The 13,893-nt window shown below is 43.0% G+C and overlaps 1 protein-coding gene across 1 annotated transcript in view; it reads right to left on the bottom strand.

Annotated features, from left to right (window-relative positions):
• LPCAT1 (lysophosphatidylcholine acyltransferase 1) overlaps nt 1–12,772 on the bottom strand; it is a 60,136-nt gene extending 47,364 nt beyond the window's left edge. Inside the window, exons 1-3 of the mRNA XM_064659616.1 lie at nt 12,449–12,772; nt 5,696–5,838; nt 3,920–4,134 (exon numbers count right to left, since the gene is read on the bottom strand). Coding sequence (XP_064515686.1) covers nt 3,920–4,134; nt 5,696–5,838; nt 12,449–12,565 — 475 coding nt within the window. The 5' untranslated portion in view covers nt 12,566–12,772. The remainder of the gene's footprint in view (nt 1–3,919; nt 4,135–5,695; nt 5,839–12,448) is intronic.
• Nucleotides 12,773–13,893: the final 1,121 nt, after the last annotated feature.

Raw genomic sequence — 13,893 nt, 5'->3', positions numbered from 1 at the left:
CTTCTGTCAGAACAAAAGTGCATTTTTAAATTTGAGTTTTCTTCTCTTTGTTTTCCTAAAGAGGAAGATGTCTGTAAGAGTCACAAGACTTAAGTCTGCTTCTGAAATCGGACTTTGTGGTCCAGAAGAGGGGCCTTCAAGTTAAAAAGCAATAAAACACTCATGCATAAGCACACTTGTGGAATATTCCAATCCCATGAAGAACAGGCTTTTAATAATCTGGACTTGTAAGTGGATCAGAAGCTTCCACGACTAGCAAACTAAGGGTACAATAATACAGTTCCAGAAACCTATTAAAATATTTGCAGAACCAATCTTAGTAACCAGTTAGCAATCAGACCTTTTTGCACCTGCTAAAGCACCTGATCCCTTTGATACAGAACGTACAATGTCCCAATAAACACTGTCATTACATCAAAAAGCCGACTTATTTATATCACACTTGGATATTTTGGATGACTATCTACTCTTTACCCAAAGTCCTTGTCCTTGAAAACTATCTTCAAATTTCCCCTGTCATTTTTTACACGCCTGAGTCTGTTCAGAGAGTTAAATAAATGTACTTCATTCAAAGCTTCCCAGAAGGTTCTGAATGACCATTAACAAGACTCAATTAACAGATAGGAAGGTTAGGATTATCAGTGACTGGCTACAAAACTTTACTGGAGATGGTATAACAAGTCTGCAAGACTTACAAAACTGAAGAACATAAACCCCAATTCTGACCTCTCTGGGATAAATTCTAGATGAATGTCTAAAGTGTTGACAATTCACAAGGCAATCCAATAAAAACATAAGCACCTTTCTACAGATAGACAGCATGAGAGAAATATAATTTTTTAACTTTTTTTTATTTTTTTCATGTGTATGTCTGTAGAGAAGTGTAAATAACATTAGGATTAAAAAACTAGATCAAAGAAGATAGCACTATTTGCTTCACAGAAAACTTCTTTCAAGCAGAAAAATAAATAAGTAAATGACAACTTTACTCCACTAGAAAGTTTTCACTAATTTTTAAGGCAAACTAATCTATATAGCGATTACTCACCTCTCTGTTAAGGTCCATTTACTTAAATAACACAAGCTGTTGTAATTAGTGTTGCTCATACAAAAGTACTCCTCTAAAAACAAAAAAGGTTTTTGAATTCTGAATCCCAGTTATGACCCTTGCTATGCCTCATTTCTGTGGCATTTTTGTGAATACTTTAAAAGGGACTACATAACTTTTGTGGCTGCATAACATAAAGCAAATGCAATGATACAGGACAAAACATCCATTTATTTGACTGCACTGTACATTCCAGTAATATTCCACCAAATCACTAGATGTTTTCTGTTTTTCTGTAACTGGTTTTATTCACACATGAACAAAATCAAGTGGATAATTTTTAAAATGTATTGTAATAAGACTAGACTTTCAAAAGAATTCTTTAAAAGTTACCTTAAAATTAAATTAGGTACATAGAAATAGTTTTAACTACTTGATGTGCATTACTTGCGTTTCATTCAGTGGAACTGCAATCTCCATATCCCTACGAATTCTCCTCAGGCTTTCCCACTATTTCCCACTGAATCTACAACGTGGGTAGTTAAGTACCCATTACAGCATTCTGTCAAATGCCATTCTGCCATTTCATCACATTTCAGTAACACAACATGGCCAAGAGTTACCTCATCTAGTTTGGGTCCTCCATACAGTCCACCTTCAAGTCGAATGGAGTTCCACACAGACTACTTTATTTTGCTAAGCCAGCAATTACTAAACAGCAAATTGAGTCACCCAAGAAAGAAGATAAATCTTCTATGTCTTCTATGTCTGCTTCTATATCTGGCCTGCTTCTAGAGCCTAAGTTGGCCTGGATACACCTATGCTTTGGCCACAACAACCCCATGCAGCGCTACAGGCTGGGCACAGAGTGGCTGAAGAGCAGCCAGGCAGAAAGGGACCTGGGGGTACTAATTGACAGGAAGCTCAACATGAGCCAACAGTGTGCCCAGGTGGCCAAGAAGGCCAATGGGATCTTGTCCTGTATCAAAAATAGCGTGGCCAGCAGGACCAGAGAAGTGATCCTTCCCCTGTACTCTGCGTTGGTGAGGCCACACCTTGAGTATTGTGTTCAGTTCTGGGTCCCTCAGTTCAGAAAGGATATTGAGGTGCTGGAGCGGGTCCAGAGAAGAGCAACGAGGCTGGTGAAGGGACTGGAGCATAAGTCCTATGGGGAGAGGCTGAGGGAGCTGGGGTTGTTTAGCCTGGAGAAGAGGAGGCTCAGAGGTGACCTCATCACCGTCTATAACTACCTGAAGGGAAGTTCTAGCCAGGTGGGGGTTGGTCTCTTCTCTCAGGCACTCAGCAATAGGACAAGGGGGCACGGGCTTAAGCTCCGCCAGGGGAAATTTAAGTTGGATATCAGGAGAAAATTCTTTACAGAGAGAGTGATCAGGCATTGGAATGGGCTGCCCAGAGACGTGGTGGATTCACCATCCCTGGAGATTTTTAAACGCAGATTGGACGTGGCACTGAGTGCCATGATCTAGTAAATGGACTGGATTTGGACCAAGGGTTGGACTCGATGATCTCGGAGGTCTTTTCCAACCCAATCGATTCTATGATTCTATGATTCTATGCTGTATGAGAGTGCCAACATACTGTCTCACAACAGTATCTTCTCTCAGTACTGGACAAGGGTGTTCATTTTCCTTTTGTTTTCACACTATGCTTGTTTGCATACATCCGTTTTCAAATGCACATGCTTGCACCCTTTTTGTTCAAAGCATCTATTCATTTTTACACAGATTTTTCACTGCCACAAACTTCTAAACTCTATTAAGATATTCAATGAAATTGAGATACAACTCCAGTTCCAGCCTGAGCTTTACCTGATACAGGCAGACCTTTTTAACATAGGACTCTCTACATGAAACTTCCATGTGTAACCACTCACCATTTCTGGCCACGTCTCAGCTTCAAGCGTGGAATGCAACCTCAAGAACACATTGTCTAATGAAATTTTAGGAGGACGTCAACACCAACAGCCTGATTCCACTCAGTTGCAAAGGAAGCCAAAGCTTTCGTTTAGACTTTTAAACTAAAGAGTCCTACCCAAGGCCAGAGTGAAATCTTTTGTCATTTTTATATTACCCACAAAATCTACATAATGAGACGAAGGGAGATTCTTTGAACTTTGCCGGCTGCTAGACACAATATGGTGGACTTACCCAAAATGCTGCCACATAGATTTTGTTTAGAAGTCTACAAGCCCAAAAAAATTGCACTTTTTTTTTTTGGCACAACTGCACCAAAAGTCACATATATCTCTCAAACATTTGTGAGAATTTACACTGAAAAATGATAATACAAGATACTATTCAAACACTACTGATTCAGGCATCTGCTCTTCTCATGACTAAATCTGAGCGCACAACAATCTGCTCTTGCTCATCTCTCACACCCTGCCAGAAACAAACTTCGTGATGCGTGAAGGATTAGAAGCACTCCCTCAAGGCAGGGTACCATTCAGAGCAGACAACATTCCTAAAACATATTTCCAGCATGGCATGCCAGCTCGCACCAAGAAGTCTTGGTGGACTTTCTCTCTAGCATCAGTCTTTGCTTCCGTAGGCCCATCCTAATTTGCTTTTCTATCTGTCAGGTCTTAGCATGTTGCAATTTTACTGCAAATTTAACCTGAGTTCTGTAGGATTGCTTTGACTTCATACAATGATTCAATTTTGGAGAAAGGGGAAAAAGAACAACATCTCCCTATCAATATTCCAAGTAGATCAGTTAAAAAAAAAAAATCTCACCATAGGTTATAGCAAATTTTTTCTTTGTGTTTCAGTCCTTCTCATACAAAGCCAGTGAACTTTCTAAGCAATGATTTTCGATTGTTCTTGAAAAATCAAGTATCTACCAACTTACTTCCCCAAACAGGAATATCTTTGCTTTCTGCTTTCATCACAATGGAGGCGAAGGTCATAGTTACTGGAATGGCATCAAAGTAGGAAGAATGGGGAGCCACAGTTAATATTGCTGCTTCCGCTGGCAATGCCCGTCTGCCTTTAACATTTATCCAGTGGAATCCACCAGCAAGCCACATCATTCTCATGATTGCCTTCAGCAAAACATCCACTATCCTGTAAAGAGTTGAGAAAACGGTTATGCTGCTACAGGAATACCTTACTACAATGAAAAGAAAAACATTGCTTAAAAACTTTATATACATGAGAAAAGTACAGACAGGATACGATGCTTAAACAGAGCTTCAACACTGCACAGACTTCTAGTAGATTTAAGACTACTTTCAAGGTAAGATGCTGTTCAATTCATTTTATGCCTGAATATTAATCCATTTTAATCACAGTAAGATTGGCATTTATTTTATCATTAAACTAATTTTTATTCAGGCTATGACTGTTGAGTTTCTTCTACACAATGCCTAATGTTTTCTAGTAACACTTAAAAAGCTGTAATAAATTGAGTCCTAGGATACTGCTAGAATGCAATAACCCTGATTCTTGGATTCAAGTTTATCCAAACAAAATAGTGGAGAAATGTAGGGCAGAGATTCTCAAATACAGGAATGCCTACAGAATACATATGAGAGCACTGGAAATATTTTGCTTTCTTCCCTATTCCCCAACTCCTCCTAAAGTGTTTTGGGTGATGTGTTTTTGGTTTTTTGCTTTGTGGAGGTTTGTTGGTTGTGGTTTTTGTTTTGTTTGTGGTTTTGTTTGTTTGTTGGTTTTTTTTGTGGAGTTTTGGTTTTCTGTTTTTTTTTTAAACTTTCTGCTGGTCATAAAAAGAGAAACTTTAAACCAACAGAGTATAAAACCCAAACACAACAAATTGTTACACTTACAGGGACTGGGAAGCTGGGGAGCAGGGTGACACTGAAAACTGGATTAAATGGGGGAGGGACAATTTAAAAGGATTTAAAATAACTGTATGCAAGACTGAAGGCAGTCCATGACTCCTTTAGTTATTATACTGACATCACTACGAATGAAATGTAAAATGACATGCCTCTGTGGTTCTCAACCTCCTTCCCTCCTGTGATGCAAAACACAATCAGCTTCCCTCATGCTAGTGTTAGACCCTAATTTTAAAGTTCTCTACAGACAAGGCTATACACTCTTCCTTTCTTGCTCCTCAAATGGCAGTATTCATGGATGGGTGAACACTATCTTACCTGCTATCTTAATCAGCATTCCAATACCAAAACAAGTACAGACTTTTAATAAGCACTAAAGTATGGGGCAAGCCCTCAGGCAATCAACACAAGTTTTGTCAATTCACCACAGGGTAGAAAACAACGGGGTGAAGCAGTGTAAAATAACGACTTAGAATATGAAACCTGGGCACATTCCATAGAGTCAATCTTCATAACCAGAAGTTGACATTACAAGAATAGGTGAAAGTGAAGGATGTCACAACAAAGCTTCACACTATATACTCGATAAAGATAAGAAGCCAGAGATACCAATTTTTCTCCCTGTAATTCTTGGGTCACCTGGTAAATCCAAGAGTTGAGGTATCTTAGTTTCCCATCGGAGGAAAGTGTTTAATTTTTATATTTTTCTTTTGAAGAGAAAAGCACATCTCTGAAACAGAGATGTGGTATTTCCCATCTTCTCTATTTCAAATTGCTGAACTATATGATGGTTCTCTTAGTAGTTCACCACATCAGTGACTCACCTTCGCCACCAGGAGAGGGGCTTTTCAAGCTCTTGCTCATCAGATCCCATTGAAGCAAGGAATGCAAAAGGCCAGGCCAGCAACATCATAAAAGCAGCAAAAAAGAGTCGGATAGGAAACAGAGTCAAGGTCATGAAGGCAATCTGCAAAACAATAGTAAAAAAAAAAGCATTATTCTAACACAGTCTCAGACTGAAGAATTCACCCATTCCTAGAAACTGATATCAAGTCTTAAATGAAAAATACCTAATATTAAGAACAGCAGAACGTGACTCAATTCCAAACAAATAATTGTGGGGTATGCACAACAATTTTGTATTCACAATCTTAATTATAGCTGAAACACAACATGCTCAATAGAGCTAATGGAGTTTTAGCTTTCCACTCTTCTGCTTACCCTATGTTTGTCAATGAATACAACCTCATGCTCTTTTTCCCTTTCTGCAGCCTCACATAAAGCAAATATTTAGCATGAGTGTATTGTAAATTTTGTTGCACTACAGAGAAGTCAGTCAATCACAGCAGCTACCAGACAGTGATGTACACTTCAGCAGGGTGCACTCACACAGCAAAACAGGATGCAAATGGGAAATCTCTTCCTCTCTAGTATGTTCTTTGAACCAGAAGCTGTGGGAATACTGTACAGAGACCCCTGGACAAACATCCAGACATGTATAGGATTTTAAGTTCCAGGTCTGCACTACGAGGCACAACTCCCTGGAAAGCAGAGGTTTCCAAGAAATTATCCTCCTCTAGGAAGCCATGGTGAAGCCAGTTGCTTCTGCACCTCCTCCCAGCACTCTGGTTCTCAGAGAGGCCATTCCCTGACAATCAGCCCTCTTCCTTCAACTCTGCTGAAAAACATGTCATGCTGGAACTTCTCCCTCAGTCTTTCAAAGAATTCTCCCAAAAGTAGAGTCTTTCCTGAGCTGTTTGGAGTTATTTCCAACTGTCCATCAGAAAACACTATCTGTGCAGTGATCCACTTGCTCCAGGGAACAGTTCCGCGGTCCAAGTCACATCTTTCTCACTCAAAAGACAGGAAGAAAGAAAAAAAAACCCTCTTAAAGTGGAGGGGGTACAGCTTCAGAACTAGCTAAGGGAAACAGAGGGAACTGAAAACTCTTTGAAGCTGACTGAGGTAGCACCAATGTTCCTCCAGCTGTACGATGGAGGCTAACAGAAGATGAAGACACTAGGAAGCAAGGGCCATGTAAAGAGAATTTAAAAGTAAATATGCTACATATTCACAGGTGTAACTAAATAAGGTTAAAAAAAAAACAAACCACTTTTCAGCATCACAATGGCTGGGCAAAAATGAGTAACAGGCATAAGCTGCTGTCTCATGTTGTGCTTAATCTGATGAATCTCCAGGCTGCTGTGGAAAGCTTTATTCATATTCTTCTCTTCCCCGATGCAGATCCAGTCATCATGCAGCTCAGTTTCCCATTGATCAGTTCCCAATTCCTCTCACTTCCCAAAACAGCTCAAGAACCACCTCACCCTGCAGCTGCACATATCTGTAAATCTAGGGGCAGGGAGCATACAACAGAAGAAAAGCCCAAGGTATCAGTTTCAAGGCCTAAGCTATCAGCCCACTGCAATACCAGATTTTACAGTGATGGTTCAGACTGGCACTGTTACAAGACATCATCCTGTAACAATAATGGTCTCACTCCCCAAACCAGGATTCCACTCCTTGTGTAGACTGCTTTAGTTTGCAGAACTGATAGAAAAAGGATTATTTTTTTTCTTAGATAGGCTATTTTCTCAGACGAAATAGTAAAACTTCACACACTGCAATGGTCAGATGAGCGCCAAAGTTACACCAACTCACACAACTCTGCATCCACAGAGAAGACCACCATGTCTGGAAGCAGATAGGGGAGCTTTCTGGAGATGAGAGAGCAGCTGCCTTCTAAGTTCTTAAAATGAGAAGGACCAGCCATCAAGAAATAAGGGAAACAAAATGCAGGTGAGGACACAGTCCTCTGGGATTCACACTCTCTCCCTCCCACTCCTCGAAGTCTCCTCCTATACCAAGGCAAAGCCAAATGGTAGGTGACTGGCAGTGAAATATTCCATCCTTTGCATCTCTCTAGCAATCCTTTGGATCAAGATCATTTTAGTGCCACATCACAGAAGGGAAGCAGTACTTGTGTCCATCACGTCACGAAAGGTAGCATAAATGTGCAGAAAAGGCCTCTTGATCTTCCAAAGACAGCATTGGTGGTAATGGCCAGCAAGAAGCAAGCGCACCAAGTGTGTAGGATTTGGCTGTGACACCAACCTCTTTTTAGCAGGTGGTAGTTCAGTACCTGTCCACATAAGAAATTTGGTAGGAGAGAGAAATATACTTAGCCCCTGAAGGAGGTTAGGAATCATGAAAGACACTAACATTTGAAAACCAGTTCAGTCTACATCTATATTCAGACATCTTCCTGGATAAGAAAGCTTCTATCCTGTAAAACAGGATAGTACAGTAATAGTGTCAGTGTCAGACAGAAAAAGGGATAAGATCCTGTCCCCACTGGCTATTGTCAGCGATCAGAATGCAGGAGATACACACTTCCGGTCTGACCTTGTACAGATATCTTATGTGGAAGATCACATCTTTACACATGTAGGACATTCACCCAGATATGTCTCCGATTAAAATTACAAATTCTGTCTGCTAATAAGTCATATGTAAACAGATGTGTTTTGAGATACATTTAAAAAACCCTAAAGGTTCATTTGGAGCAGTATTTTGGGAGGTTCAGCTCATGATCAAAATTCTCAAGAGGGGTTTGACTACAGCTTATTTAACATTTGCTGGTCTACAGGATCCAACTTACTTTTTCAGAAGTTGAAGTGTAAACTGTGAAAGACCCATGGACAGCAGGAAGGGAGCGGATGGTCTTACAGCTTGTAACAGAAGGCTGCCCTGGGAAACTGATCTCCACTCTGCCATCAGAATGGCTTCAATCTAATGTAAGGCAAGTCACTTAAACTAAAAAGGTATCATATCTTCTCCTTGTTTAGAGACTCTGCATTCAGATTTGAGTGTGAACTCACGATGAAGGTATAAAATATGGACTTAAAAGGGACTTAAGTTCTTCAGAACACCCAGACCAAGAGAATCAGAGAGTACCCTTGTTTCTACTTCTGTGGGTCCATTTCCTGTCTTGAAATCCACTATCATACCTCTCACGCACAGAGAGGCAGAAAAAAATGCAACTTTGAAATTAGCAATAGTTAGAAATATCATTAAAAATCAGTTTATCCATAATAAAATTTCCATGACTTGTTATAAAGTAATTGTAATGTACTGAAAAAAGGAAATAGTATTTGACATGGTAGAAGTTTTGATTTTTCTTTTACACATATCAGATAGAGATTACATCTTGCCCCACACTTTTACTTCTTCACTATTATCATCCCTATAGCACAACTCAAATATGGCACTGAAGGAGCTATGAATTCATCCCTCAGCAATTCTCTTTCCCACTCTCCAAATTCCCCACTAGACACATTCACGGAAACAAACAGAGGAGTAGAAATTTTTATGTGCAACTAAGCCAAGCTAAGAGATCACTGCTGCTAAAAGAGTGGTCCTGTTCACTCCCTCCTCCATCCTCCCCTTGAGTCAGCTCTAGCACTTATGTGAACTTGCAACCAGAGAATATAGCTCATTAGTGGGGGGAAAAAAAAGCCATCCCAGCAAAAGAAAACAATCAGAACACAGAAAAACACAAAGATATGCTGGTTTAATGAGCCAAATCAGCTCACCAAGGCACCAAATGAATGCCAGCATTGGTGAAATAAAAGGGCCAGAAACACTGGCAGCAAGGAAAATGGCATCATACTGTGTTTTTAAGTAGCAGGGAAACAAAGCTATGGACAGTTAGTAACAGCTCAGCTCCGGTAATGCTTCTGCCTGTTCTGCAGCAGTAACTAGAATTAAGAGCTTTGACTTACGTGTTGGTGCCTAGAAGAAATTCATGGTTAATGAAATCATGTCTGTCTTCTTCTCAGAAAAGATCTTTTTATTACAGTACCAAAATAAAACAAGTAGCTTCAAGAATGACCCCTACTGTCACCCTCAGATCAGAGTAAAATAGCCATCATTTCTACAGGATGAATGAGGTTCACTTCTGAAACAGCCTCACTGCTTTTATGCTCCTGTAATCTCCCAGCTTATAAATTTTATAAAGTCAATAACAGATGATGTGAACAGTTCCTTCACAGTCAAAAGGATTTCTTTTTGCTATTCTTCCCCTTTATAGTTGTTTTGCCATCTTACTTTCAACCTTTCTTTCGCTCCCACAGTCTCAGACTGGAACATGCTAAAATGCACTTACTTTTGAGTTGTATTAATGAATAAAAAAGCTAGTCTAACCTCTTGTGAAGTGCAGGACGAGGTTGTAGGGAAGATAACGGGGCTATCTGGCAGACCATCAGCAACAGACAACACACCTTCAGACAAAGCAGTCTTGTCTCCCAGTTTCCTGTGCTTCCTATTTCTTGTACCTGCATTCCTGACTTCCCTTGATAGGCTCTGCAATCCCAAATGTCCTCCGCTAGATTCACAGGACAGACAGAAAAGCCTGTGACACAATATGTGCCCACAGCTGAACAGGAAGTGAGTTCAGCTGTAATAGTTCACACCGAACCCTCTGTAGCTGGCCAGGACTGTATGGAAGAGAATATGCACTGCCATAATTCACCCTGGGGAGCACTTTTTCTGGGAGCATTTCTCACAAGTGAAACAGTTCCACGCCTCTTCTTTAACAGCTTCTATCTCAAGCACAACTTTTAATTGGTGAAGAAGCTGGAAAAGCATGATTGAGGCAAAGAAGAAAATCTATCACAGTTCCGTTTGTCAGCTTACATGCTTTTTCCTCACATAAAACTGCGAAAATAAGACTGTAAGAAAGGTTGGGTTCAAGAAATCAGTGCTGCTGCGTATCAGTAAAATATAACTCACTTAAAAAGCAAGACCGAGACACGCTCTTTGGCAAGGCAGCTATTCCCTTGGTCTGTGCACCGTCAAAAACTACAGAGCTTTAAGCGCATCTTGCAGTTTTCATTGAATGTAATAAATCCTTGAAGTCCATTAGCAAAGCTCACATTTTGTACAGATACACAGGGCAGCCCACACAGAAGGCAGATATGTTCTACAACCAGTCACTTTGCTGACGAAGCACCTAAAAGTCTGTCAGGACTAAGAACAGATCAGCGATGCTGATAGCGCCTAAAAGACTCAATACTGCAAAAACTGTAAAACTGATACTCTGCTCTCCCAGCAGTATTTTCAAAATTTCTTATAAATAACCAAGTAGAAAGTAACAGTTAAAAAATATAATAACACTGCAAAATGAAATATTGTTATAACTGGACACAATTCTAGTCCCTATGAATACATGCTATCTTTGCTTCTCTCTGCTCCCTGAAAGACTTCTACCTCATTAATTACATAGAAAACGTGACTTCAGGAACAAAGTAGGGGAACACTGAAAGGAAATCATTACAACTATGCAATTTATTGAGGAAGCCCTAGGTATAAACTAAATGCAGCAAATGACAGACACCTTTTCTCACTTTTGTGGCTCAAGCAACAGTTTCTCAGTAACCACTGAATATATACTGGGAAAATTGATTAAAATAGTAAAAATCTTTTCTACTGGAATCTACTATAAATTCCTTGGCTGCCAGATACGTAACATGAGGCACATTCCAATGTTTTTTAAGTCAGGTCATACATATCTTGTGTTAAATATCTAGATAGCAACAGGGCATTGCAACAACAAACTTCACTCAAAATGTAATTAAATCAAAGTCGGACCTAGAGCACCTTGATCCAAAAGGTTCACTATTAGTGGATCTTAATTTCCAATATCGATAGGTACTGTACACTGTTACACTCCCAAAACAGCAGCTTTAAAGAACTTAAGTATTACAGTGATGGAAGTCACAGAAATGGCCAACCCCTCATAAGGTGAGTCTCTGGCGGTATTTCTCTCTCCAGCAAGTGACCCAGATCTTACCGAAAGCCTAAGACAAGGGCCATGCCCTTTGAATACCCAACTACCTACTGCTCACAGTGCGAGGCGAGTGAGGCTGAGGCACAGAGGGGGTGGAAAAAAACCCCAACCAATCAACCAAATAAAAAGCCATGCAACTGCAAATTTGCATCTTAATACTGCTTCCTGTCATCTCACCGCTACCTGTACAATGCCTAAATTACGCCGCAGGGACTATTTACCTGGGAGCCAAACTTGGGCTGCACGGGATGCCTCGGCCCAGGGTTAATACCTCAACCTGACGGTGGAAACCATGGGCTCCGCAGGGCCGCTCCTCCGCCCCCCATTAAAAGCCAAACCAAACCAAAAGAAAAAGAACCAAATCCAAAACAAACCCGCTAAAAAAAAAAAAAAAAAAAAAAAAAGGAAAGAAAAGAAAACAAAAACCCACAGGTTTTTTTCCTTTGAAGGCGGCATCGGAGCACAAGTTGAGGCGCTACAGCATCACGGCCGCCCCCAGCCCCCGGCCCACCCCGGGCACGGCGCCGCCGCCCCCGCCCGCCCGCAGCCCCCGCCCGCCCCACACACACGCACACACACAGGCACCGGCTCCCCCCGGCTCTCCCGGCCCCTCGGGATCACAAAGCGCCGGCGGGGAGCCCCCGCCCGCCGCAGGACGCGGCCCGCCGGCCGGTGCGCCCCGGGGCCACAGCGCGGAAGGAGGAGAGGGGGCCCCGCACGCCCCTACCTTGGCTTTCTCCAGGGGGCTGAAGCGCAGCTGGTGCACGAAAGGGCTCCGCGGCGGCGGCCCGCGCTCCCGGCTGCCGCCCACGCAGCATCCCCGGCCCCGGCTGCTCAACTTCATGGCGGGGCAGGACCCGGCGCGGGAGAGGGCGCGGGCGCTGCGCGGCGACCGCCGGTGCCCGGGCAGCAGCGGGCGGGAGTGCGGGAGAGCGGGCGGGGACTGCGGGCGGCACCGGCGGCCGGAGCGCTCCCCACTAGACGCCGGCCCCCGCCCTGCCGCGCATGCGCCCTGCGCGCCGGCTACAGCGGCTCGGCTGGGCGCCGGTTTCCGAGTCGTGTGGGAATGGGAAGCGGGTGGGAATGGGAAGCGGCGTGGGTAAGGGCGGGGGGGGGGGCGGACGCGCACCCTCCCGCCCTCCTTCCCTCCGCCCACCCAACCACCCACCTACCCACTCTGGGAGCGTCCCCCTCGGGCATGCCGGGAGCGCGGCCCCGCCCGGCGGGATGAGGGTCGCCGCCCGCCCGCTGCCGGGGTCCGCGGGAGCGCAGCATCGCCGGTGGGAGTGGGGGCACTGTCGCGAGGGGCGGCCACGGGGACCTGGGGGTGGGGGCTGGCATCTCGCTCAAACCCCGGCGCGGGGGTGCTGCTGGGCGTGGGGCGACGGAGGGGAATTTAAAAAAAAAAAAAACGAGGAATAAAAAGGGCTGAGGGATGTGAGTCGCTCCGGGATGGAGGTGATCCTTAGGTGCCGCGGCTGTAGCGGCGCGCTGCCGGCGGTGCTGAATGAGCATCGCCGGCGTACCTGGGAGAAGACAGGTGCTGTGCTGGCATCACGCGGCTGGCGCTGGGGAGGTCCGCGGGGAGACCGCTGTTGCGAGCAGATCTAGACAGTTTTAATGATGTCTGGCTAATTCGCACCTTGGGATCTTGGCTGAGTTGCCTGAGGAAGTAGCTAAGTTTGGGGTTTAATAAATCTTTAAATATAAAATATGTTCTCGAGAAGTGAAACGAACAAACCCACTCGTGTTCTGCCCACTTTCAGAAGACCAAGCAGGGTGACCTGTGCTGTTCTCGACTGTTTAACAGCAACCAGAGGGAAAGCAAGGGAAAATATGTAAACGATTTGATAAGAAATATGTAAGATATCCTTAATATGAATCACCTCACTGGACTTACAAACCAATTCTGATAGCCTTATTCAGTGACATTTGCAGGTAAATTGATAAAAGTAACTGCAGAAACATCATGGCTACTGTTTTTAATGATTAGGCTTAGAACTGCAAAATGGTCTCCGAGTCCTATGTTTAATACCAAATATACTTCTAATGGCTAATGCTTTTGAATGGTTAATGTGTTAAACAAAGAAATCCTTTCTGACTTTTGAAAGAAAATTTTTCAGAGGTTAGTCTTTATGGGTTTGGGGTTTGCAAGATTCTGCAGGCTCAGCA

This window comes from Pseudopipra pipra, chromosome 1 (genome assembly GCF_036250125.1).
Source record: "Pseudopipra pipra isolate bDixPip1 chromosome 1, bDixPip1.hap1, whole genome shotgun sequence".
NCBI classification, from domain to species: Eukaryota; Metazoa; Chordata; class Aves; order Passeriformes; family Pipridae; genus Pseudopipra; species Pseudopipra pipra.
Note: the sequence above shows the minus strand (reverse complement) of the source record. Positions and strands in the feature narration are given on the sequence as shown.